The following is a 23,919-nucleotide window of genomic DNA, read 5'->3' on the forward strand; positions in this document are numbered from 1 at the left end:
CCAACCAATGTGCTGTTTGTAAGATGGCAATGAGGTGGCCCACTAAAAACAATTTTAACTAGGTGGCATAAAACGTGACAACTAAAAAAAAAAACCCCTCAAAATTGACATTATAAGAGACAACAAACCTATTTCTGAAACCTGGTGAGAATACTGCTATGGCTACCATGAAGTAGAGGTACTGTAATTAAATCCGAATATAAAGGTAATGGAAACATTAAAGATTGGGTGATTAAAGAGCAGAGCAATCTAGGGAAAGTTTGTTTTAAGAACAGTATACAGTGAATGTTCAATAATGTAAGGCCTTGAATAAAAACAAAAAGTATATTCAAAGCTTGATGCAGGACATCAAAATTATTCCACTTTATTCACATTCCATCAACGACACTTTTCCAAAATGCAGGAGAATGGAACATACAAAACCCCTTGCCTTATTAACACTTATTTTCATTTCACTGTTCTTATTCCCATGTTGAGAAAGTCTTATCTACTGGAGCTTGTTTCAGAGCCTTAATGTCATGTATAAAGGAATCTACAGTAGGTTTGAAAATATGTAACTGTAAACAAGTAAACTGACTTCCTCTGTTTTATTCTGAAGTTTTTAATGCAATACAATATTTGTTTGCTTTTATGCTGTCTTTGCTTCAATACTTCATACCCAAACTTCACACTATCAGTCAATACCTCAAGGCCTAAGTCAAAGTGCAATATAATCAGGGATTATGAGCTTTAAACAAAGTCACTGTGAAAAAACATCTAATTTTCTAAACCTGTACATTTCTTGAAATAAGTTAAAAGCACTTTCACACACTAATCTGTAGCTATGGTCTAGTCCATAAATTTCATGTCCTAACTACAATCTATGAATGCATTCAATACAGACCTCAAGAGAATTACTTCCCCACCTTAACTAAAAGAATCACAACATGGGCAGAAAAAATGAACTAAAGCACTGTAGGGTGCCCCTAAATCCCTGACTTTATCACACTACTGGAGGGATTTATTAATGGACTGTTAACTCTGCAAGATCTTGTCACAACTCGGGTGGAGCCCTTATAATACTCTTAATTTTGATTTTTTTGGACATGTATCCAAAAATAGTCAATTAACTAAAGAATAAAAGTAAGAATGTAACACACATTGAAATCTTATAAATAAAATCAATAAGGAAAACATAGTATATATAAATTAATAAGATATAACAGGTCATCCCTGTAAACTTGATGTGGTGTCACGGAAATGAGATAAAAATAAGATGGACCCATAAATCCTGTTCAACCTTCCATCAAAGACTGAGTATTTCCAGTAAACTTGAGAACAGTCCAAACCATGCAAATGACATTTAATGACTTGGTCAAAAATTTGTACTTTCACACAAATTTTAAGTAAAAATTATGCATTCAAGAAACCCCATGAGAGGAGGGTGGTTCACATTGGCGAGCATAAAAACAAAATATAATATATCTGGCAACTAACATGCACCTCAGAGTTGGCGGAAAATGTGAATCACGAACAAGAACAAATAGGTTCGTTGCGGAATACAGTAAACTTCGTTGAACAATCAAGCTCTCACTTGAAAGTTCAGTCAATATAATTTTTAGTCCTTTTGATAAAACCTGAAAATTCATTTAATCTATCTTTTAAGTTCTCATTAGTGTTTTATAACTATGAGGGCTTAATGGCTTTTAAATGAAGTTTGCTGTATTTTGTGTTTAAGCTGCAACCTCCCCTCAAAAGTTTCCTGAATATCTACCAACACACAGCTCTTTAGATCAATGTAAAGGTAACAGATGCTGAACACACCAACTACATTAAATACTGTGGACATCAGCAATTAAAGGCAGCACACAGCCACCACAGCACCTAACTGTACGTCTGAATTTTCAAAATTGCTCTCAAAATCAATTATCAAGAATGAAAAAATAATTTCCTTTTTAGATTCTGTACAATGCAGATCTTAAAAGTGGACCTTACACTTACACTATATTCATTTTCTTTCGTGGGACATCTACGATATTTAGCATAAAGCAATATAACACACAGTATCAGAAGGCATTTACGGAAGGAAGTCAACTGGTTATAAAGCAAATGAATCTGTCACCTGCTGACATGTCACCCAGGCAGACAGTTGTCATGTTCGTAACACGTATTGACTAACTTCAGGCATTAATTTTCAATCTGGACGACAGAGTAAATTAACAACGGACCTGGGCTTTAAGTGGGGTCCACTCACTTAGAACTGGAAAGGAGGAAATAAAAAAGTCACCAATACCTGCATAATAGGAAATAGGTCAGTGGACACCAAATATTATGCAAATGGTCCTAAAATACCTAGTCTTGATTTGTTAAGGTATACCTACTGCTCGTAAGATACCATGTATTTTGGAGTTTGTCATAATTTCTACTGAAGAAAAAATCCACCAAGTACACTAAAAATGTAGCTTTCACAGAAACACGGAATGCTGGAAATAGCAATTCTACAGACTGGGTAATTCATGGATCACTGACGGAAAAAAAGTTAATAAAAAAATTCACAACAAATGGCAAACTGCCACTAAGATAAATATGCAAAAAAGCTGAAAATACCAAAGATTCAAAACACCTACAGACATGATGAACCAAAATGTACCTTATAATGCCAGACTGTTTTAAACAAACTGTGATTGCCATTAAAATGACCTCTCACTGAGGGCCAAAATTCAGATCTTCTTTACTGTTAAATATAATTTAAAAGCAAATCCAAAGTTATCATCTATTTGAGCACCTTTAGACACGATAAGCATTTCAAGACTTTTGGCAAGAAGATGGATAAGTGTCTTCATCCAATCTGCCACAGATATAATTCTATGAAAAAAAAAAAAAAAAAAATATGCCAAAACCTAATTAGAGTCAGGGAAATGACAACATTAGGCTTCCTATGGACTAATATATGGTTGTGACTGATAACTTTGGACACCAAAACAATATTTAAAAACTGCTTCATGTGGCTCAAAAATCTGACAAAGCATCTTAACTAGTATAAAACACTACCTTCGAGACATCTACAATAAGCATATGAAGAAAGCTGCTAAAAATAATTACGGGGATCACTTTACAATTAAAAGGTACTTCATAAGTTAAACTACATTACATCAACATGGTCTAAGCACAGACAAAGTTGGTTTCCATATATGAAGACAATGAGCAATATATATATATATATATATATATATATATATGGAAACTGATCAACAAAAACTTGATGCCTTGTCTGTGGCTGCCATGTTGAGAGCTGCCTTAACATTTTGGGTATAACAGTTGTCCCTAGTAATCCAATTATAAAACTTTGGCAGGGTGCATCAATGTCTTCCAAGTCACAGTTAACAACTTTCCAATTGTTTTACAAATACTCTAAGTACATAGGACTGCATAAAACTTAATACAAAATTTGTTTAAAAAATTACATTTCTCTGATGTTCACAATGATAATTTCCCCCATTCAATTAGCGTAGTCAAAGAGACAACTAGAAAGGGACTGGAATGTGATCAAGGGTTTGACAAAGGTTCACACGGTGGTGACTCACACATACCTAGTATGTTGATCAAGCATAAGCTAATGACCAACTTCCTAGTAACAACAGAGAGAAAAATCTAGTGCTCACAGCTACAGGGAGATCATGGCACAACATTATCTACAACTTGCATCATTCAGCACCACAATCATCCCAGCCCCAACAGGATCTAGCCTAGACAGATACAGTCATGGGCCCAAGATCCATCCTGGGTCTAGGTTGAGTTGGACGTGGTCACTGGTCACGTCCAGATTGCATGATGATCATCACATGGAGAGAGGTGCCTATGCTTCTGGCATCAGTAAATTAAGAGAGGCTGCCATTGGTGAGAAAATGTGAGTGAGATCCTCAAACCACTTCTGCCAAAAATCCAAACATTGGCAGATAATGTGTTCCTGGGGGTAGGTGGACAGCATGGGCAACAGGCATGCCATGAGACCCAGCTACGGTGTGGGTCACTCCATGGGGTGGGGGCTGTTGATGGGCATTACTAGTTGCCACTACACTGGGTGTTGGTAAAGACACAGTAGCAGTCTGTGCCACAGTTGGGGTGGCCTGGGCTGTGGCCACACTACCTGACACACCACCTATTTGGATGGAACCATGGCTGAGTTGGGAGCTGGATTGGGCTGAACCTGGTGCAGTCACCTTTATATGAGAGCGCATGTGTTTAGTAAGATGTTCACGACGTGAGAAGGCCTTTCCACAAGTACCACAGGCATGTGGTTTCTCACCAGAGTGGGTTAGCACATGGCGCCGAAGGTGTTCATTTCGTATAAAAGACTTACCACATACCCCACACTGGTAAGGCCGCGGTACAGGTTCGCCATTATGGTCAAGACCACGGGTGGATCCCCCAGAACTGCTACCTCCTGTATGGCTACTGCTACTCTGGCCAGGGTGATGGCTACTAGAAGACGTAGTTACTACAGAGGTAGGCACTGCACTACCTGTACCCTGATTGATTGTAACCAGTCTTCCATTCTGGTCTGTAGTCTGCAGCAACAGCGTTGTGGCCAAACCTGCAAACATCATGCAAATGTTATACTCTACCTTAACTGTATCTTTGAATTAAACTATTTTTCCCATTCATATTACCGTTAATTTTCTTTTAAATGATATTCCATCAATCTTATTTACAGAAGACCCCACTGCTTAAAATTCCTTTAATCCAATAATTATATGTAATAATAATAATATACTGATACAATTTCTAACATTCAGTTATATACAATACATTAGTATACACACTGTCAATTACAAGAAAGTTGTTAGTTACAGTTACATGCCATACTAAAGTAAATTCAATTTAGGGTAGTAACACTAATACATTTAATAAATCAAATTAAGTGACAGCCTGCCTGTCATTTCCATATGGAACTAAAACTCCCTGATCCAAAGAGTAATACACATGCCCCAGACCCTGCTGTCCATGAATGGAAAGATCCTGAGCCCTAAGATCTTTTGGAATAACTTCCAGCCCTATGGTGGAGAAGGGTTCTAACCTACATATGCCCTTATCCAACTCCTCTCTCTCAGGATGTGGGGCAGAGGTCTAATAAAAACACTACTGCCTAACCCTGCAGACCCAGAAAGTGATTATGCCCTCTCCCTCATGAGCCTTGCAATTTTAGAATGGCTTAAAACAGAAATGATAACATGTCCCTTACTCCACAAAATCTACCAACGATCTGAAGAGAAAGGTTCCACCCATACCCTATCCCCATAGTTCCAGAGTTTTTTTGTTTGTGTTTGTGTAAGTGAGAGAAAAGAGGTATAATGCTTCCAACTCATACAGCTTTTGGATGGAGGGAGAAGGCTAATAGTCCCAAGATGACAAAAGCACAATCTAATATACCCTTGAATCCCTAATTTTAAAATCAGGTCAATGTAAGTTTGAGAGATACAGTACTTTCAACTTTTAGAAAATAGGTCTATAATGAATGTAATATAGCAGTCTTAACAATGAAGGAACTGGCCAAAAAGAACACACTTTTAGAGAAGCAGAATAAATACATGTGGATTAATTAGTCAGACAGCTGCACTATAATCATTAAGATCAGCTAAATCAAATATCCATTTTTCACAATCATAAGTCACAACAAAGATCTGAATTAACTAATTTAATTTACTATTGGCAATTATCATACAATTTCTGAAACTTAAAATCTATTCTTCAAAACACCACAAATGTAATGCGGCTATGCAATCGTCTTAAGTCTTTTATTTTTATTTTTTTATCGACCGTGAATCACTTTTGCAACATAGGACTATCAAAAACATATTTTAGCTGCTCCTGCTGCTACTGCTTGGGGTGTGTGTGTGTTAAAAAAAAAATCACAAACAGTCTATTCACATGATAAGATCATATTAACCACAAGGAAGAAGAAAAAGCTATGTGAGAGATATGTGTAAACTAAGAAAATACAGTAAAACTTCATTAAATAGCACAAACTGTTGAGTTATTGCCAATCACAGAAGTTTTGCTTTTAGTCTTTCAATGAAAAGGTAGCTCAAGAAGCACTTTATTTCCTCACTGCCATTAAATTTGTAGTCTATGAAAATAACTTTGCACATTCAAACTCAGAATTATTGCAAAATAATGGAGATGCTTTATGACAAAAAATGGCAAAGGCTATCTTTGTGGCTCACTGCTATAAAAGGATTTTTCTACAATACACAGAACAACTCAAGATTAATTTGTGCAAAAAAAAAAAAAAAAAAAAAAAAAAAAAGGCTATTCTCTGTTTGCTCCTAATACTAAACTTGCCATAGTAGGAAGGCAAGTAAGAGTATATAAATATATGCAGAAACCTTCACTTTGTCGTGAAGAGGTATATGCACAATCACCACTGGAGAGAGAAAATAAGAATGCTGAATACTTTCGTTTATTACATCCTCGGACAGAGAATGTAATAAATGAGAGTACTCAATGTTCTTATTTCTTCTTTCCAGTGGTGATTGTACACACACACACACATATATAAATATATATATATATATATATATATATATATATATATATATATATATATATATAATAAATCTATAACTACATTTTCATATCAACAAACTGTGGAAGTCACCCATGAAGGAAAAGGGATATAATCTAAAACATGAAAAGCAGAAACAGTAAACATTAAAAGTAACATCCCTTGATGAAAAGAAAACTGGATAAGTGCATTTAAAGCATGACACAACATAAGTGACACCCACATGTAGATGCCAATAATCTTGGTGTACTAATAAAACAAATAATATCCAATCTATTACCTTGCTTACCTTTCTGTCCCATATAGCCTTACCTTAATAAATTTGTTTGATTTACTTTAATAACAGATCAAGAAAATGTTAATAATGATGTTAGAGGGATTATGATATATTAAGTACTTTTCATGAAAATGTTTAAGGTAGGCATTACTTTTAATTACCCACAATTTTTGTTTACTACTTGGCAAATTATTGAGGCTAAATACATAATTACAATACTTTTGAAAGAATGATGGCACACCTTCAAAAGTAACATTTTCTAAAAAGTTGCACAAGTTAATAACCATAAACCTACTCTGATCTTAGTGCTGTCTGATATAAAAAGGGTGAATATCATTATAGAGACGAATCCGCATATCCATTTTGTAAGTACTCACTCCAGAAGTTCTGAAGCCTACTAAAGATAGTACTACTTGGTTTTAGATCATGCCTTTGCATCTTCTTTATCACACCCTCTAACAACATAGTAAATCAACAATTAAACTGGCCAAAAAGACTCTTAGTCAATTTTATTTGATCTTTTCATTATAAATTCACTGCTTAACCTTTACTGTACACAAACAATGGCTGTCTAGAGAGGTGCTGCTCATATAATTTGAGGTTAACAACACTCACTGAAACTTAACTAAATTAGACTCCAACATTAATACCTAGTGATTACACACTTTCGCATAAATCTTCACAAATCTGAAATATGATCAAAGTTACTGAAATACTGTCCTCTTCTAAACCCTCAAGATATGACTAAGAATCTTAGGCTTGAACATACCTTCTCTCATTCCTTGGAGAAGTCCTTGTGCTTTAAGACCTTGAGATTTGATTATGTTAGTTGGGTTAGTTCAAGATATGCATGAAAATTATTTGAGCTACAAGGTGATACTTTACTTGCTACAGTAAGCCTTGATCTATGTTGCACCCATATGTATACTAGAAAAATTTACTTCTACAGGTCAGTTTGATGCTAAAACATTAAGGATTTTTTAAGACTAACATCTTCATAGCTAATTAACAGATTCCTTAACATTTGAGAACAATGGGCAATACTGTAGGCAATGATTCACTGTGAATGTGGAGTGATGTGGTGAGAATGGTACCTTGACTAGGGTGTGCAGCCAGGCGGTGGTGAGGCTGCTGGTGCTTGATGCTACCGTGGGTGGTGGAAGATGGTAACAACTGTGGTACAGCTGCATGCAGAATGCTAGACGGTATCTGACCAGCCCCAGTGAGAGAAGTGATGGCTGCAGCCGTAGCTGACGCTGGCCCCAGCTGAGGCTGAGGAGGGTTGGGTGAGTCCGCAGGTGAGCACAGGTACTCATACTCACCTGGGGTGTGAGGATGTCCGCTCGGAGGTGGACTGTGAGGACCTGGGGGCTTGGTGTGGCTCAGCAGATGTTTGGTGAGATGCTCCCGCCTTGAGAATGTCTTGTTGCAGGTTGGGCAGTGATATGGCTTCTCTCCAGAGTGGGTGAACGAATGACGTCGCACATGTTCATTGCGTGTGAAACCTTTACCACACACAGCACACTGATAGGGTCGAGTAGGCAAATGAATACGGCGGTGACGATCAAGGTGTGCCTTGCGCTTAAATGTAACCCCACAGTCATCACACTTGTAGGGTTTGTCCACACTATGTTGGTCTACCATATGTTCCTCAAATTGCAATGATTTCTGCATATCTAAGCCACAGATCCAGCACACAAATGAAGCACCTGACTGGTCCACTCCTGGTCTGGGTATGATTGTGCCTGGGGTCAGTGAACTTTGGCCAGACTCTCGCCGCCTGTCACCTTGCTTGCTGTAGCCACTGCTGCCTGAACCCTGCTTAACCACCACAGGCGATGTTGCTGCTCCACCTTGGGCAGGAGGAGTCTGGGCAGAGTTGGATCCACCCGAACTGTAACCGTTGGATGCCACCCGAACCCCCTCCTGAGGGTTGGGCACGTACAGGAAGTGGTTGCGCACCAGGTCGGGGTTGATATTTCGCACCAAGTCTGGGTTGGTAAGAAGATTGAAGGCATCAATGTGCTGTGGCACTGACCGTTGGGAAAAATAATGTAACACCTCATTGACACTGTTGAAGTGCAACTGAACAACACTGTTCTTGTCCTTTTCACCACCTGTGTTGAGCCCCGGTATACCCCCCCTAATCTCAACTTTGATCAGTGGTTCAAAGTCTGTGGTGTCAGTACCCTTCTCCACACGACTCTCATGTGATGCAACAGAAGACACTCGGGGCGGAGGAGTGAAGGCTCCTTGCGAGTCATCCTTCGTCAATTCCTGAACCTTGCCCTCCCCCGCCAACCCTGCCCCACCATCTCCCTCATGCAGACTGCCTCGTTGTTGTTGCTGCTGCTGTTGTTGCTGCTGCTGTTGTGGTGGTGGTGGGGGTGGTTGCTGCTGCTGTTGCTGCTGCTGGCTCACTGTGGGGGTGACACTGACAGCATGTGCCTGGTAGGCCACCTGACCTCCCATGGCAGCTACTGCAGCAGCTTGGGTTGCAGGTATCCCCCGACCATTGTCGATCATGTTCATTGTGAAGTCCATGGCGCCTTTATGCCTACACACCTGCAATAGAGGGAGGCTGTCAGGCCCACCCACAGAACTCTACTGGACAACCATCAGGACCACAGACACACCCCAGCACACAACACCAACACTTTCACCACTGATCCCTACAGGTCTCTCTAGGTTAGTGTAGCACCGAGGTAGCCCCTCTGTTTGATGCTCCCCTCACCCTTCCCCTGCCTTCCCTCCCCTCCCTAGTTCATATCTAGCGGCCCACCCTCTCTGTTTCCCTCCCGCCCCTCGTTAGCTTCAACAGCATCGACGCGATATCACATTGCCTTTCCCAGCGGTCAGTGTCACAGCAAAATGGAAGCCATGCTAGTAGCATAGCATAATACTGCAGAAATATAATATTTCTGACATCACTTCTGGAATAAAAAAAAAAAAGAATTTATGCAAATAGTTGATAATAAGCAAAAGGCAGCCATAAATCAGTCTGAACATGCTATTAAAAAATATGATCATGCAAATAAAATCAAAATACACTGAAAGTAGTTTGTGTTAGGAACAAAAACACAAGACACTGAATTATGAATGCGAAGAGATAAAACAATATAAAGGTAAGGTAAGGTAGGGATATTAAAGTGAAACAAATTCTCAGAGTATAGAAACAAAACTCAATGTAACAACCAACTGCCATTAAACTTTCAATAATGAATAACAAAACTAAGAACCTAGTTTAGGTACTGAACACCATTAATGTTACCAAATAAAAAACTCCAAAAATTACTTTATCAATAGTGACCAAAGTCAACAGATCCCCAGAACTAAGGAAGCAGGCTTACTTAAGACTCCACCCAACTTAAAAATATCATCCCTTTTATCACTGTGCTACTTATATGACCCTATTAAACTGCACTCACTTCTCACTCATGACTTCACACAAGAGGATATCTCTCTCATGATGCAACCCTGAGACAACAGAGGAGCTATGGGTTCTGCAATGGTGATGTAGAAACACAAAGTTCTAGAACATGAAATCTAGTCTCCACTCATTAATAATGCCATTAAAATGCCCCCCCACCAAAAAATTAAAAATTGTAATTCACACACATTCTGAAAACAATTTTGATTGGCAAGTTAGGATGAACTACAAAAACTCTAGGTAAAGAGCATCAAGAATACAGAAAGACCAGGTAACTGCAGAGTGCTTCCACAACCATGAACAGGAGAGAGAAACCTGCCATATCTGGTCAGGAGAGGAAACCCTGTGTTAAAGCAACACCACTTGGAGATTCTGCCACTGTCATAATCTCTCACAACCAGACTTGAAATATAAAAGCAGGCGGAGGGTGAGGGTGAGGGAAGGAGGGGGAGGAAAGAGGGGAGTGCAGAGAAAAGTTGGGGAGGTGAAGGGGAAGGCTGAGTAGGAGGGGACGAGGGGACAGCAGGCAAAAGTTGGGGAGGATAAGGGGAAACTTGTGGAGGGAGAGGGGAAGAATATTGAGGAAGGGGAGAGAGGAAAGGCCGGGAAGGAAGAGATCATTAGGGAGATAGGGAAGGGGACGGTAAGAAGGGAGAGGGGAGGAGTGACGTTAAGGGAGAACGAGGGAGATGAAGGCGAGCTTGGAAGAGGGAAGAAACTGGCTAGGCAAATGTATAGATAGATGGGTGGACAGGAGGGTGAACCTGAAGGGTTGGAGATAGGGTAAGGATGATTTTATATGGAAAGGATGAGAGCATGATGTGGGAGAGAAGGGGGGGCAAAGTATGAGGGAGATGGTTAATATATACAGGGGTGAAGTAAATACAAGGATAACTGACAAAACTAAGATGATAAAGATGAATGGGAGAGTCAAAATAAAAAGCTAAATAGGTAAGGAAAAGCTATGTAAAAGGTACAGGTTGGGGAGATTGAGTTAAGAAAGGTAATTTGCATGTCTTAGGCTTTAAGAAGAGGTGGGGAAAAGAACCAAAATGGGGGAGCAGAGGAAAAAGGAACCGGGGTAGACTGGGGATGAGATGATGACTGAGCTGGGGGAAGGGAGGGAACAAAGGTGAGTCAAAAGGTATGGAGAGTTAAGTTGGGGTAGGTATGCAGGGTAGCAGAGAGGAGAGAGGGGGTTAAGATGAGTTGGGAGAACTAAGAATGGTAGCAAGGGAGGGGTGCAGTGAAGGAGGGGCTGAACAGTTCAGAGGAGGGTAAAGTTATAATTGGGTGGAAGGGGAGGGGAGAGGGAAGGGGGAAGATGGTTGGAAAGCTGGGAATGAACTTAGAGGGATGGGATGGAAGCGAGTGAGTTGCTCTAGGAACAGGATAGTGAGGTGACCCCCACATTGAGGTGGGATGACCTCAGAAGGATGAAGTAGGAAGGAGAGAGAATGAATGAACTTGGTAGAAGGAAAGAGGTGGAGTTAACTTCAAGTGTGAAACAAATAAGTGGGGTTGGGTGAACTAGGACAGGGAAAGTAAGAAAGCTTAGAGAAAGTAAGGAAGCCAAAAGCTGAACTTGGGAGGTAAAGAATATAGTGAATGGGGAGGAGGGTGAACCTGATGGGAGGGGAAGATGTGAACTAAATGCAGAGAGGGGAGTGATGGTTGGCAGGTGGGAAAGGGAGGGGTGGAATGATAATGGCAGGAGCAATAGTTTTGAAGGGATGAACTGAGAGGAGGGAAGGTATGGGGGATGAGCTGTAAGGAGAGAGAGTTGGTATGAACTGCATGGGGATAGGAGACAATGTGAGCCTTTTTTTTTTTTTTTTGAGGGGGGGGGGGGGAGAACATGGTAAACTGGGAGGCAAAAGGTATGAACAATTTTGGAAAGAAAATGACAAAAGAATGGTCAAATGGATGAGGTCAAACATCCTGAAGGGAGGTCAAGAAATCACACATTTAAGAGAGACAGGGATGAGTGACCTGAACTAGTAGTATGATGGAAGTCTTCAGTGATGGGGTTTGGCTGAGGACTAACTTGTGAGGAAGTAGGAGGGGAAAGTAGAAAGATGATGATGGAAAAAAAAAAAGGAAGGATGAGATGGGGTAAACTGGTAAGGGCTTGGGTAGAGTGATGATGGTAGGCTGAAAGGTTAGAAAGGAGGATAACATTCATGAACAGACGGGAAAAGGGCTTGGTTAAGGAAATCTGAGAGGTCTGAATGCTGAGGTAGGTCAGGAGAGGGATGAAGGACTGAAGAAAGTTGGGAATGAGTAGAGCAAAACAATTTAGTACAGGAGTAAAGTAAGTGAAAGAAGGAAACTGTACGACTGCATGAAATAGTGATAAAGTGAAAGGAAAGAACAAGCATAGTATGATACAGGAAGAACGGGATTTCAGTAGGACAAAGAAAGAGACAAGGTGTAAGAAGGAGAGAGCTGAAGCAGCATGAAGTTGAGAGAGAGAGAGAGAGAGAGAGAGAGAGAGAGAGAGAGAGAGAGAGAGAGAGAGAGAGAGAGAGAGAGAGAGAGACTAAAGTGGGGTGAACTGGGAGGGAAAAGACTGAGGTGAGTTACAGTGTAGGGGGAAAACTGGAAGATGGCTATGGTGTGGTAAAGGAGAAATATCTCTGCTGGGTATGAAGGGTAAGGTCTTATGAAGTAGGGTGAAAGAAGGTTGGGTGGGGTGAAGGGTATGATGGCTTAAGTCTTGTGATGTTAGTGGAAAGAAGGTTAGGCCCAGGTAAAGCAAGAGAGAAGATGACCAAGGCTAGGCAAAGCAAGGGGGAAGAGTCATACAGCTGGCTAAAGTGATGTGAGGGCTGAGGTTGACGGAAATGAGGGGAGGAGAGGGCTGGGGTTGGATGCTGTGATAAGAAAGGGCTGGTGTTGTTAGACATGATGGGAGGATAGGGCTGGGGTTGTGTGATAGGAGGGGAAAAAGATAGCTGGGACTGGGTGATAGGAGGAGAAAAGAGCCGGGATTGGGTGATGGGAGGGGAAAGAGGGCCAGGATTGGGTGATGGGAGTGGAGGGGAGAAGATGGCTGGGTCTAGGTGATATGAGGGAAGGGGAGGGTTGTAGCTGGGTGATGTGAAGGAAGAGGGCTGAGATTCGATGACTTGAAGGGAGAGGTGGGGTTGGGATGAGTCATAGGAGAGGAGATGAGGGCTGGGGTTGGGTGACATGTGGGGAGGAGAGGGTTGGGTAACACGAGTTGGTTGGGGTTGGGTGATATGAGGGGAGGAGAGAGCTGGAGTTGGATGCTGTGAAGGGGGAAGGCTGGGGATGGGTGATCAGAAGGTAAAAGAGGGCCTGGGATTAAGCAACATGACAGGAGAAGGCCAGAGTTGGATGGTGTGAGGGGAGCAAAAGGCTGGGTCTGGGTGAAATGAGGAGAGGAGTAGGCCAAATGGGTGATGCAAGGGAGGAGAGGGCTGGGGTTGACAGAAGTATGGGTAAGAAAGATGCAACAGAGAGGTAATAATGTGGGAGAACATCACATAGTTCCTACTCTCTCTCTCTTAATGGATATAATTTTTTCTTGAGCCATAAAAAGTTGGCTACTGGCATGCCTTCTATGGTGGAATTACAAAACCTTAAAAAGCCTCATCAATTAAGACTTTTGCATAAACAAGTGGCAAATTCATTGTGCATCTAACCACTGGTCTGACACTGTGGTTGGTAACTCAAGAACTAACTGATTAAATGCTTATTCTTTCCCCTTGCACCAAAACTATGGAAAAGGATGACGAGAAGTCTAGATCTGGGCTGAAATAAAGGTAATCCAACTAAGGTTGTGAAGTGGGATAAAAGGTTATGCTAGAGAAAAGTGAGGGAGAATAGGGATAGATTGGAGTGAAGTCAGAGAAGAAAGGTACAGACTGGAGTGAAGGAAGAACTGAGAAGGATTAATCAGGACAAACTTATAGGGGAAGAGGATTGTTTGAGGAGACTTGTGACAGGGCAAAACTGAAATAGAGGGCTGGGGCACAATGATATCCTAGGAAAGAGATCTCAGGTAGGGTAATGTGGGATTGGAGGGTGAAGTGGAAGGAGGGAGGACATGGGTGGTGTGGCAAGAAAGTTGAAGGCTTTGGCAGGGTGAAGTGGGAGGGAAATTGGTTCAGGTGGTGTTAAAAAAGGGTGGAAGAGGATGAGTGGAGGAAAGAGCTTGGGCAAAATGAAGAGGGATGGGACAGTGCTGGGGTGAGTTCAAGAGCACGAGAAGGGGTGATGTGGAAGGGTAAAAAGGGAAGGGACGACGACAGAGTAGGTTGAAGAGAAGGAAGACTGCCAAAGGAGGATGAAGTGGGATGGTTATGTATTATGAAAGAGGTCTCAGGCAGAATGAAGTAGGAGATGGCTCAGGTGGGATTAGAAGAGGGTGGAAATGAATGGGCTAAGTAAAGTGAAACATAAAAGGCCTAGGGTGAAGTGAGAGGGGAGAAAACCAGGGAAGTGAAATGGAAGAAAAAGGAACTTGGGTAGAGAGAAGTGGGAGGGGAAAAAACTGAGATGGAGTAAAGTGGGTGGCAAACCGACAAGAATAAAGTGAATTGGAAAGGGAGATCTGAAGCAGAGTGAAGTGGGAGGGGAGAGAAGTGGATGGAAAGAAGACCTGGATGAAGTGGAAGGTAAACAGACAGGTGTAGTGAAATAGGGAAGAGGGCAGGGGTGGAGAGAAGTGAGAGGGGAGGAGACCAGGTTAGCATAATGTGTAAGGGGAACAGAATGGGGGTGAAGTGAAGTGAGAGGGGGAGGAGACCAAGGTGGAGTTAAGTGGAAGGGGAGGTCTTGAGTGGAGTGAAGTGGGAGGGAAGAGAACTGGGGTGGTGAGGAGGGACGGGAGAGACCTGGGGAAGACCAGGGTGATGTGGAAAGGGAGAAGAAAGAGGAGAGAGGACTGGGGTGAAATGAAGTAGGTCAGGATAAGATCGGAGTGGAGTTAAATAGGAGGGGAGAAGACTGAAGCGGAATGAAGTGGGAGGAAGATGAAAAGAATGGAGTGAAGTGGGAGGAGAGAGGATTGGATAAGGTGAATTGGGGGGGTGGGAAGACTGGCCTCAGATAATGTGAGGGAGGAGGTCCTGGATGTTAGGAAGAAAGAAGGATGATGAGTGAAGCAGGAAGAAAGAAGTAAGTCGGTTAGATTGGGGTTAAGTGAGAATCTGAAAGTGGGCCAGATGAAGTGACAATGAGAACTGGGTTAGTGTGAAGTGGGCTACAAGGGGTAAAGTTAGAGAAAAAAAGGCTAGGGTTTGGTGCAGCTTGAGGGAAGAGGACTTAAGTGGGATGAAGTGGGAAGACTGAGGTGTCAGTTGGATGTGAAGATGAGTCAGGAAGGAAGAGTAAATAAGAAAGGGCTTAGCTTTGAAAGTCTGCATGTAGGACAGAAGAAATATTGAAGAAGGATACAGTAAATACAGTAATAGGTGAAATACAATGGACTAGGAGGGGTTTGGAAAGGTGGGCAGGGATATGAAAACTACCATGAGAGAGAGAGAGAGAGAGAGAGAGAGAGAGAGAGAGAGAGAGAGAGAGAGAGAGAGAGAGAGAGAGAGAGAGAGAGAGAGAGAGAGAGAGAGCTATGGATGGGTAAACTGGAAGCTGGGAGTCAGGGATGGATGGACTAGGTGGCAGGAGAGCTCAAGTGGAGTAAGAGGAAGAATGAGTTGGGGTGGGAAGGAAGGGGATGAAACAGGGTTGACTGGGAAGGTGTGAGACAAGAATGAGAGCTAAGGTGGAGTGGATTGGGATGTGGACAGAGGAGATGGGATACAGGTCTGTGGAGGAAAGAGTTAAGAAGAGCAGTAAAGGAAGAGTGATGAAGAGTTGGGGTGTACCAAGAGGAGAAGACTGGGCTGGGTTGGGAACGAAGAAAAGGTTAGAAACAATTACAAGAAAGGAGGGGAAGGGGAGGAGTGTTGTGAAAGAAGGCAGGAGGGGAGGGGAAGCACAGAGCGAGGAGGGGCCAGAAATGCAAGGTTGGCAAGGGAGAGGGTGAATGATGAGGAGGAGGGGGAGTGGAGAGAAATGAGAAGGGGAATGTTCAAAAGGGGGGAAGGAGAGGGGAGAGAATAATTGCACTTGGTCATTGGCTGTATAATTTGGCAAAAATAAGACAGTTTATCAATACTTTCCATGCTCACCTACTACAAATCATTTCAAGCGTCATTTTTCCCCTCACAAGCACAAATTAATTCAGCTACTCGGATGGGAGTGCAACGATGTCCTGGGTGATCAATACTACTCTTGCAATCATTCCAAGATATGGACTAACATGGGCAGTGTTTATATATCTTCCCAATGAAATTAATGCTCTTCACCTGTTATCTAAGAGTAGAAGCTCTTGAACAATACTAGAAGCATTGATACATTAATGCGGTCTGTTACATTTTGTACTGTCAAATGTTCTCTTTTTTTTTTTCCAAACTTAATATAAGTCATACACCAAATACTATAAAAGGTCTCTGTAGACTATAAGCTCATCAGTTATTATCAAAAATCAGTTTCAATAAACAAATTTCACTGTACACATGAAATGCATTAAAGTATTATGTTCAGGCAGGGCAAAACCTCATTTACCGAGAAAAAAGGGGGAAATAAATGGCATCTTACAGTATGGGCAGCTAAAAAAGAAATATTGTGATAAGGATCATTAAATGGGTTACAACATATATGCAGTTGATTATCCCTACTAGTTTCTTGAATGAGTCTAAAGTGATTTCTTTCAGGTACAGGTGATATCATTTGCAAAGTAACCAACACTTCCCTTCACAAGATCATCGTATTCAAGTTAACCACCCTCCCTACACTTTTGGATCTAATTTCCTGTCTTGTAACATTACTCAAAAAGCCTACTCATATTATCAGGATAAAAAAAAAGATGAATATGTACACAGACATATACATATATACACATGTACATAATTCATACTTGCTGCCTTTATTCATTCCCGTCGCCACCCCACCACACATGAATAGACAAACCCCCCTCCGCGTGCGTGAAAGGTAGCGCTAGGAGAGGACAACAAAGGCTACATTTGTTTACACTCAGTCATTACCTGTCATGTATAATGCACCGAAACCACAGCTCCCTTTCCATATCCAGGCCCCACAAAACTTTCCATGGTTTACCCAAGGCGCTTCACATGCCCTGGTTCAATCCATTGACAGCAAATCGATCCAGGTATACCAAATCATTCTAATTCACTCTATTCCTTGCACGCCTTTCACCCTCCTGCATGTTCTGGCCCCGATCGCTCAAAATCTTTTTCACTCCATCCTTCCACCTCCAATCTGGTCTCCCACTTCTCCTTGTTCCCTCCCATGTGAGGCATGGGATGTAGTTAAAGTTGTGTGGAGGATGGTAGATGTGTTGGAAACGAAATGTCTGAGGACAACATGTGGTGTGAGGGGGTTTGATCTAGTTAGTAATGTAAGGCTAGAGAGATAACATCCCTAGACTTTATGACCTGTGATCCCAACTCGTGGATGTGGCCAGCTTCTGAGTGCTGCTGGAGCCTCATTAGGATAGAGGGGACTCCTGAGGCAAAAAGGTAGGGTAGGTATGTACACGTACAATAATAAATCACCAGGGGTTCTTGAACAGCCTTGGGGTTGCACTCCACACAAAAACAGGAAATGGGATTATACTCTTTTCTGTCCATCGACAACAATACAGCCTAATCTTGTTAATACTTGAGTTCCAAACCCAATCCAACAAACTGATAAGAGGGTATAAATGCCTATAACTCCCTTGAGCAGACTAGCAACCCTGCTAACCTAAACAATATCACTTACATTATGAAAATGGAAACATAATTGGGGAAAAAAAGAAAAAAAAAAGCTAAATACACACGTTGCCAACATTCAAGAGGTATAATGAAAACCACAATCACATCAAACAAGGAAAAGAGAAGTAAATATAATACTTTGAGAGAAACTGTTTCTTGGAAAAGGTATCTAAGGCAGGGTAAAGTGACCTTTCAAGAATAAAGCAACAAAGAGCCATGCTGGAATTAAGTTCATACAAGACAAATGAAGTTACAATGCCAAAATGCTTTTTTAGATAACAAAACTTTTAGTCATGTCACAAATATAATTCCATAATTTGTTAGTAATCAGAGACTACTAGTTTCAATCCAACCATAAAAGTTTCAGGCATTACTCCGACATAAACACTTAAAAGTATTAAAATCATAAATGAAATAACAGATTTACTCATATAAATCAATGAGCAACAGGAATGGATTCTACTGAGACAAAGGATTAGAATACCTTCTAATATTATTTCCCTTGCCTCATGTACCATGTTCTTTGATTGTGAGAGTTAAAGTTCATCAAATAATGATTTTCGACTAAAATCTCAAGAGCCAAAAGTATTAAGTTCCAAAACAATATCCAAATACTTCATTAATTCCAACCAACACCATTAGTCAAGAGGGTTAATACTTCTGTTATTCTAAGCAGTCAGAGAGGAGCCTATTTTTCTGTTAACTACATCCGGTAAAAAACCAGTAACTTTCACCACACACCTTGAAAAGACTTTTGATAGTGGTTGTAGGATGGTTTCACCGTTGAATCCATAAAGGGAAACCCTATAAGCCAATTGGATGAAGTTCTGTTGAGAAGAAAGATCATTCTGCAATTCTGAACTTTTACATTTTAAAGTAATCAAAAGTAGACATCACTACCAGCAGAAAAATATATAACTTAATTTTGTTGTAAAAAAAAAAAAAGCAAATAATTATGTGAAAACTTATAAATTCTCTCATATGAAGTTTACATGTTACTATCAACTTCAAGGTTGCTGGAATCCTTTCCCTCAATATGGACACTTATGTGCTCACATCATCAGATACATTGCAGCTAGAGTGAATAAATGTGACAAAGACAAATCACTTTCCTATCCCAATGACAATAAGGCAATGTGGTAAAGAAACGTAAGGCAATTTCAGAAATCTATAAAACGATTCTAAACTTTACTTTGACTGTTGAATCAAAATGTGTTCCGTAATTTTCCTGAAATGCTATGAGGACAGCACATAAGCACTAGACTCTTATCCTACTACACCATGACAGCTATATTTGTTCCTATTTTTGAGCTGGTTGCTGCATTATGGATAAAAATTCTGTTTTCAAAAAATGATGTTCCACTAATTTAAAATTAATTCTTGAGGGAGAAAAAATTGCAAAAGCATTGTGCAGTACCTTAGCAGCTCATGCTTGAAAAAAAAAAGGGGGGGGGGGGGGAAGGCATGCACAAACACCTCAGCCACTTCAAAGTGTTGAACTGATCAATATGAATATGTATTTCGCCAAATTTGATTACATGATTAATGGAACATGTAATGTCACCAGTGGTAGAGAATAGGCAGAGGGATTCTACAAGCTTGGCATTATATATAAATCAAAAAGAATTTAAATATGGTATATAACCACAATCTTTGGACATCATTCAAAATCTTATACAGCAGTACTATAAGGAATTTATGATAAATCAAAATGGACAAAACTGGAACACAGAAGGATTTGACAAATGAGGTATTGCCATGGGAGGAACATGTCAGTATATTAAAAGAATTTTCTATATGTACAAATAAAAAAGTGGCAACATACATCTACAACGAAACTGTTGCATTCTTTATTTCAATATAACACACCACTTAAATTTTCAAAAATCTAAACCTTGTATGTCATAAAAATATTTAGGGTGAACTCCAGAATACCAGGTATTATTCTTATATTAGTTTTTGAAAAATATACTCAATTTCAGTAACTGTCTTCACAAATTTCTACACATGTACGTACTTCCCAGCTTGCAGCAGTGTTAGGTGTTTAGGTATCACATCACGACAGGTAAGATAGGAAATATGCCTTCTAACTCTGCAAGTGCTCCCAAAGCTTAAAAATAATAAAAAAAAAAAAAATTATATACGAGAGCATGGTACAACCACAGAAGCAAACTATCTATTAAAACTAATTTTGTGCTCCTCCAGAAGAAAAATTCCTGAAAGACTGTCTACATTATACTTTGATACAAAAGTGACCACAAAAAGTAGTTTGCTCTTCCCTGTGGGAGTGTTGAGTGGATGGAAAGGGCCTTGGCCAGAGGCACTATCTAAGTACAGTGCAGTATGCAATGATCAGAGATTTTTTTTTTCAAGGAGCAATTTCATTCTATAAACACCTGACACTTTGTTTTTTCAAGGTATGATTTCATACCATATGTACATATTAGCGAGTACACTTTACACTTTTAGAGTACAAATTTATTTCCATGCTTCTTATGTTATTCAAACAGATTACTGTAATGATGATGAAAGCCAATATAATATTACATAACACGTAAAGCAGTAATTTCAATATACATCATGTGATGTATGGAGTTGTGATGGCGTTAATCAACTTTACACGTGGCCTCTCTTGGCTTTTAACCTTCGGACTAGGAACAAAACTTGGTCTGTAGTTTGATATAATAATCAAACCTAAAAATTTCATAACAATCTATCAATGGAAACTATGTTAGAGCAAAGAAAACTCTTGTTTACATACTACAGATAACACTGTCTGGAGATGATGTTGACTGATATACCATAATAACAAAGTTTTTATTTCAATACAAGTATCAGTCCTAAAATTTCAAAAAGGTTAAATGAAAATACATCTCTCCCTACTGAGCCATTATAAGGGTCTACTTGCTATGTAACTTAATAAATCCATTTCCAGCAGCAAGTCCATCATAGTTTGCATAACAGAAGTAACACAAAGCAAAATTGCTGATTTAACATAGTAAAAGTAAACTGCACATTTAGAATATATTTTTCTTTAAAAGTAAGTCTAATACAGCATTTCTTGACTTTCAAGCAAACTTATCTTTAAACAAAAGAAAATTACCTTAAACATCTAAAATCCAAGTTCACAAAATGTTACGTATATGATGCAAGGTTCCATCGAATGTATCCAAATCATAAACTAACAAAGGTTCTCCCAATCTTAATTTCCCTAAATCTGACTTGGGCATATAACCCTATTTATATAATAAAGATTTGATAAACCATGAGGTAAATAAGAAATGACTGGAACGCATGACAAAATTCTTTTCAAGGAGCACCTATCAACCATGATATCTAATAGAATTTATGGCTTTGCTATAGTTTGTACAGATAATAAATTAAGACCGGGGTTCTGCTAATTCATAGAAGTGTCTCATACACTTACACATTACTTATCCCAACACTTTACAAATGTCAGATGATCATAGTCCTCAGCACTAATAACTTATCACTGAAAAAAAAAACCTTTCATACACCTATTTTAGTTTGCCATCCACACAAAATGTGGCCGCTCCAAAAGGAATTCTGAAAGATTCTACAACTTCTAAGAAAGTATGTCTAAAGGGCACTACCCAATAGATAATGGATAATGTTAACTGGGATACACATAATGAAATAATCCGAAAACTCCAAAGCAAATTCAGTTTACAATATGTATTTATCATTATGCAACAATGTAGCATATGAATTTCAAACACTGGAATTAACTTAAAAATGCTTTCTTTAAGTTGTCTGTTAAGCATGAAAAGATTTACAAAAAATGGCAAGTTTAAGTTATAGTACTGGAAACCCTCATGATTTCAGTATGTCAGTATAAATTTGTGTGCATGAACAAAAAATATTTTGACTAAATATAATAATCAAATTTATCTCCACACTATGGACTGGACCTGTTATATAAATGCAACAAACGCTAAGGAATATCTGTGACTACACTATAACTATCTGTCACTAACCATGATTAATGCTATTTTATGAAATCCTCAAAATCTAAAATATCAACAGGATAATTCCAGAAGTCATAATCACAGCTGACAGACTAATACTTATATGAATTAATGTACATTAACTATATCAAATATTCTACTCCATTATAAAGTTAACAAGTCACTAGCTATATACCATAGAATAATATTGATAATTATGCAAAACTACGCAATAACTTTTCATCTATGTAAACATACTCATGCAAATATGACACTGGAAACTAGATGACCATATGAGCAATACATTCAAATTTGTAACGAAAATTACCAATGAAGCATTTAATAACTCGACTTACAGTATATGAAACTGACTAAACAAAGAATGAAATTCAATCAAACCAAACAGATAATCTACCAATACGACTTTAGCATAGTAGCAATAAAAATTATCAAATTTTAGACGACACAATTTCTCAACTTACATAATGATATTAAAAGAAATGTGATGGATATCCCTTAAAATATTTGCAGAGTCAGAAGATATACTATCAATCTGAAAAAAGATAAACAATCCACCAAAAAATCATTAAGAAAACACTTCTGCAAGCCTTACCCATACACACTAGAGAATAATACGGAAGACAATGCTACCTTCGTATATGGCTAAAACTGTTATGCTGACTGATATGACATCCACACAGGTGAGACAGCCACCATGAACTTCACGTTATAACTGGTTTACAAGAGTTGTAGCTCGTCACCACCACTGCAACTCTCCCAACAGCTCCTATATAAACCACCACCACTACACACGCTGCACACTTACATGGGCATAGGGTCGGGTACATAAGAACCGACATACCCCATGGCTTTGAAAAGCTTGCACTAACTTCTCACTAAAGCCACAGTCTTCACTGGTACCCACAAAACTATTAAACAAATACTTTGCCTCCATCCACCATAAAATATCTTCATTAAAATGCATCATATTTGTACTGAGAGAATGCTAGGAACTAAGTATTGCTTGAGAAATCTTTCTAGTATTTCAACTTCAGTGTCAGCTTCAAGCACCTCCCTCACAGCAGTGTGTCACCCGAGGGATTTCAATTATCAAAAACGTCAGCAATCAAGTTTGTCAATGAAAGAATTTTCTTAGGTCGGCAAAGCCAGGATGGTGGAGGTAATGCCCAGTACGTATGGCCCAGGTGGAGTGAGCGTGGTGTGTGTGGTTCATGAGAGGTGCTGGGAGCCAGGTCAGGCCCACATGTGGGGGGATTTAGCGGGCTGGAGTCAGGTTCGGTAACAAGTCGCCATGTCTCTCTCTAGTTGCTGCGTAAGTGGCACTAGAGCGGCGCGTCCCAGCTAATATCCCCTCCAGTGAGCCCGACCTGGTGGTTAGGGCATGGTGCACGCTGGTGATCATGGTGAGGGGGCTGGGGTAGGGGTGGTGAGGGGCGGGAAGGAGCCGCCAGGTTCTCGGTCTCCCGCGACAAAACAAAAACCCCCACTCTCGACCCTCCCAAATGGGCGCCCTGAAACCCCGCAAACCCCCAGCCCCTCATAACAACTTCCATTTTCTCTTTTTACCAGACTTCTAAGCATGCACCTGGCAATCAGCCCCGCTCTGTGACTTACCTCAACAACGCCGTTGCCTCTCTGGATAATATTAGCAAAAATCAAACGTAACAAAGGGCATTTTAAGATATTCCGAGAAAAACAAAGCAGCCAGCAATGCTCCCCCTGCTGCGCGTTCGATGCGATTTTGTTGAACTTAAGACGCGGAACGGAACGCCGGCGCGTCGTTCAAAGTTTTTTAATTACTCAGAAACTCAGATACGTCCCCCATTATATAACTTTTAGTGTAATGTCATCCAAGGAAAGCTCCTGTATCT

At 40.1% G+C, this 23,919-nt stretch overlaps 1 protein-coding gene across 6 annotated transcripts; it reads right to left on the minus strand.

Annotated features, from left to right (window-relative positions):
• Positions 1–323: 323 nt before the first annotated feature.
• On the minus strand, positions 324–23,792 carry LOC139758683 (uncharacterized). Of its 6 annotated transcripts, none has more exons than XM_071680296.1 (4): positions 23,663–23,778; positions 18,801–18,886; positions 7,916–9,386; positions 324–4,573 (listed from the first exon to the last, which is right to left on the minus strand). In XM_071680296.1, exons 3-4 carry the CDS (start codon positions 9,363–9,365, stop codon positions 3,900–3,902), a joined length of 2,124 nt encoding a protein of 707 aa, XP_071536397.1. In that variant the 5' UTR covers positions 9,366–9,386; positions 18,801–18,886; positions 23,663–23,778; the 3' UTR covers positions 324–3,899. The 6 variants fall into 6 exon arrangements, with proteins under 6 accessions (XP_071536397.1, XP_071536402.1, XP_071536398.1 ...); XM_071680301.1 differs by having other exon boundaries at positions 8,144–9,386; positions 23,663–23,775; XM_071680297.1 differs by having other exon boundaries at positions 7,916–9,754; positions 23,663–23,712.
• Positions 23,793–23,919: the final 127 nt, after the last annotated feature.

This window comes from Panulirus ornatus, chromosome 31 (genome assembly GCF_036320965.1).
Source record: "Panulirus ornatus isolate Po-2019 chromosome 31, ASM3632096v1, whole genome shotgun sequence".
In the NCBI taxonomy this organism is placed as follows: domain Eukaryota; kingdom Metazoa; phylum Arthropoda; class Malacostraca; order Decapoda; family Palinuridae; genus Panulirus; species Panulirus ornatus.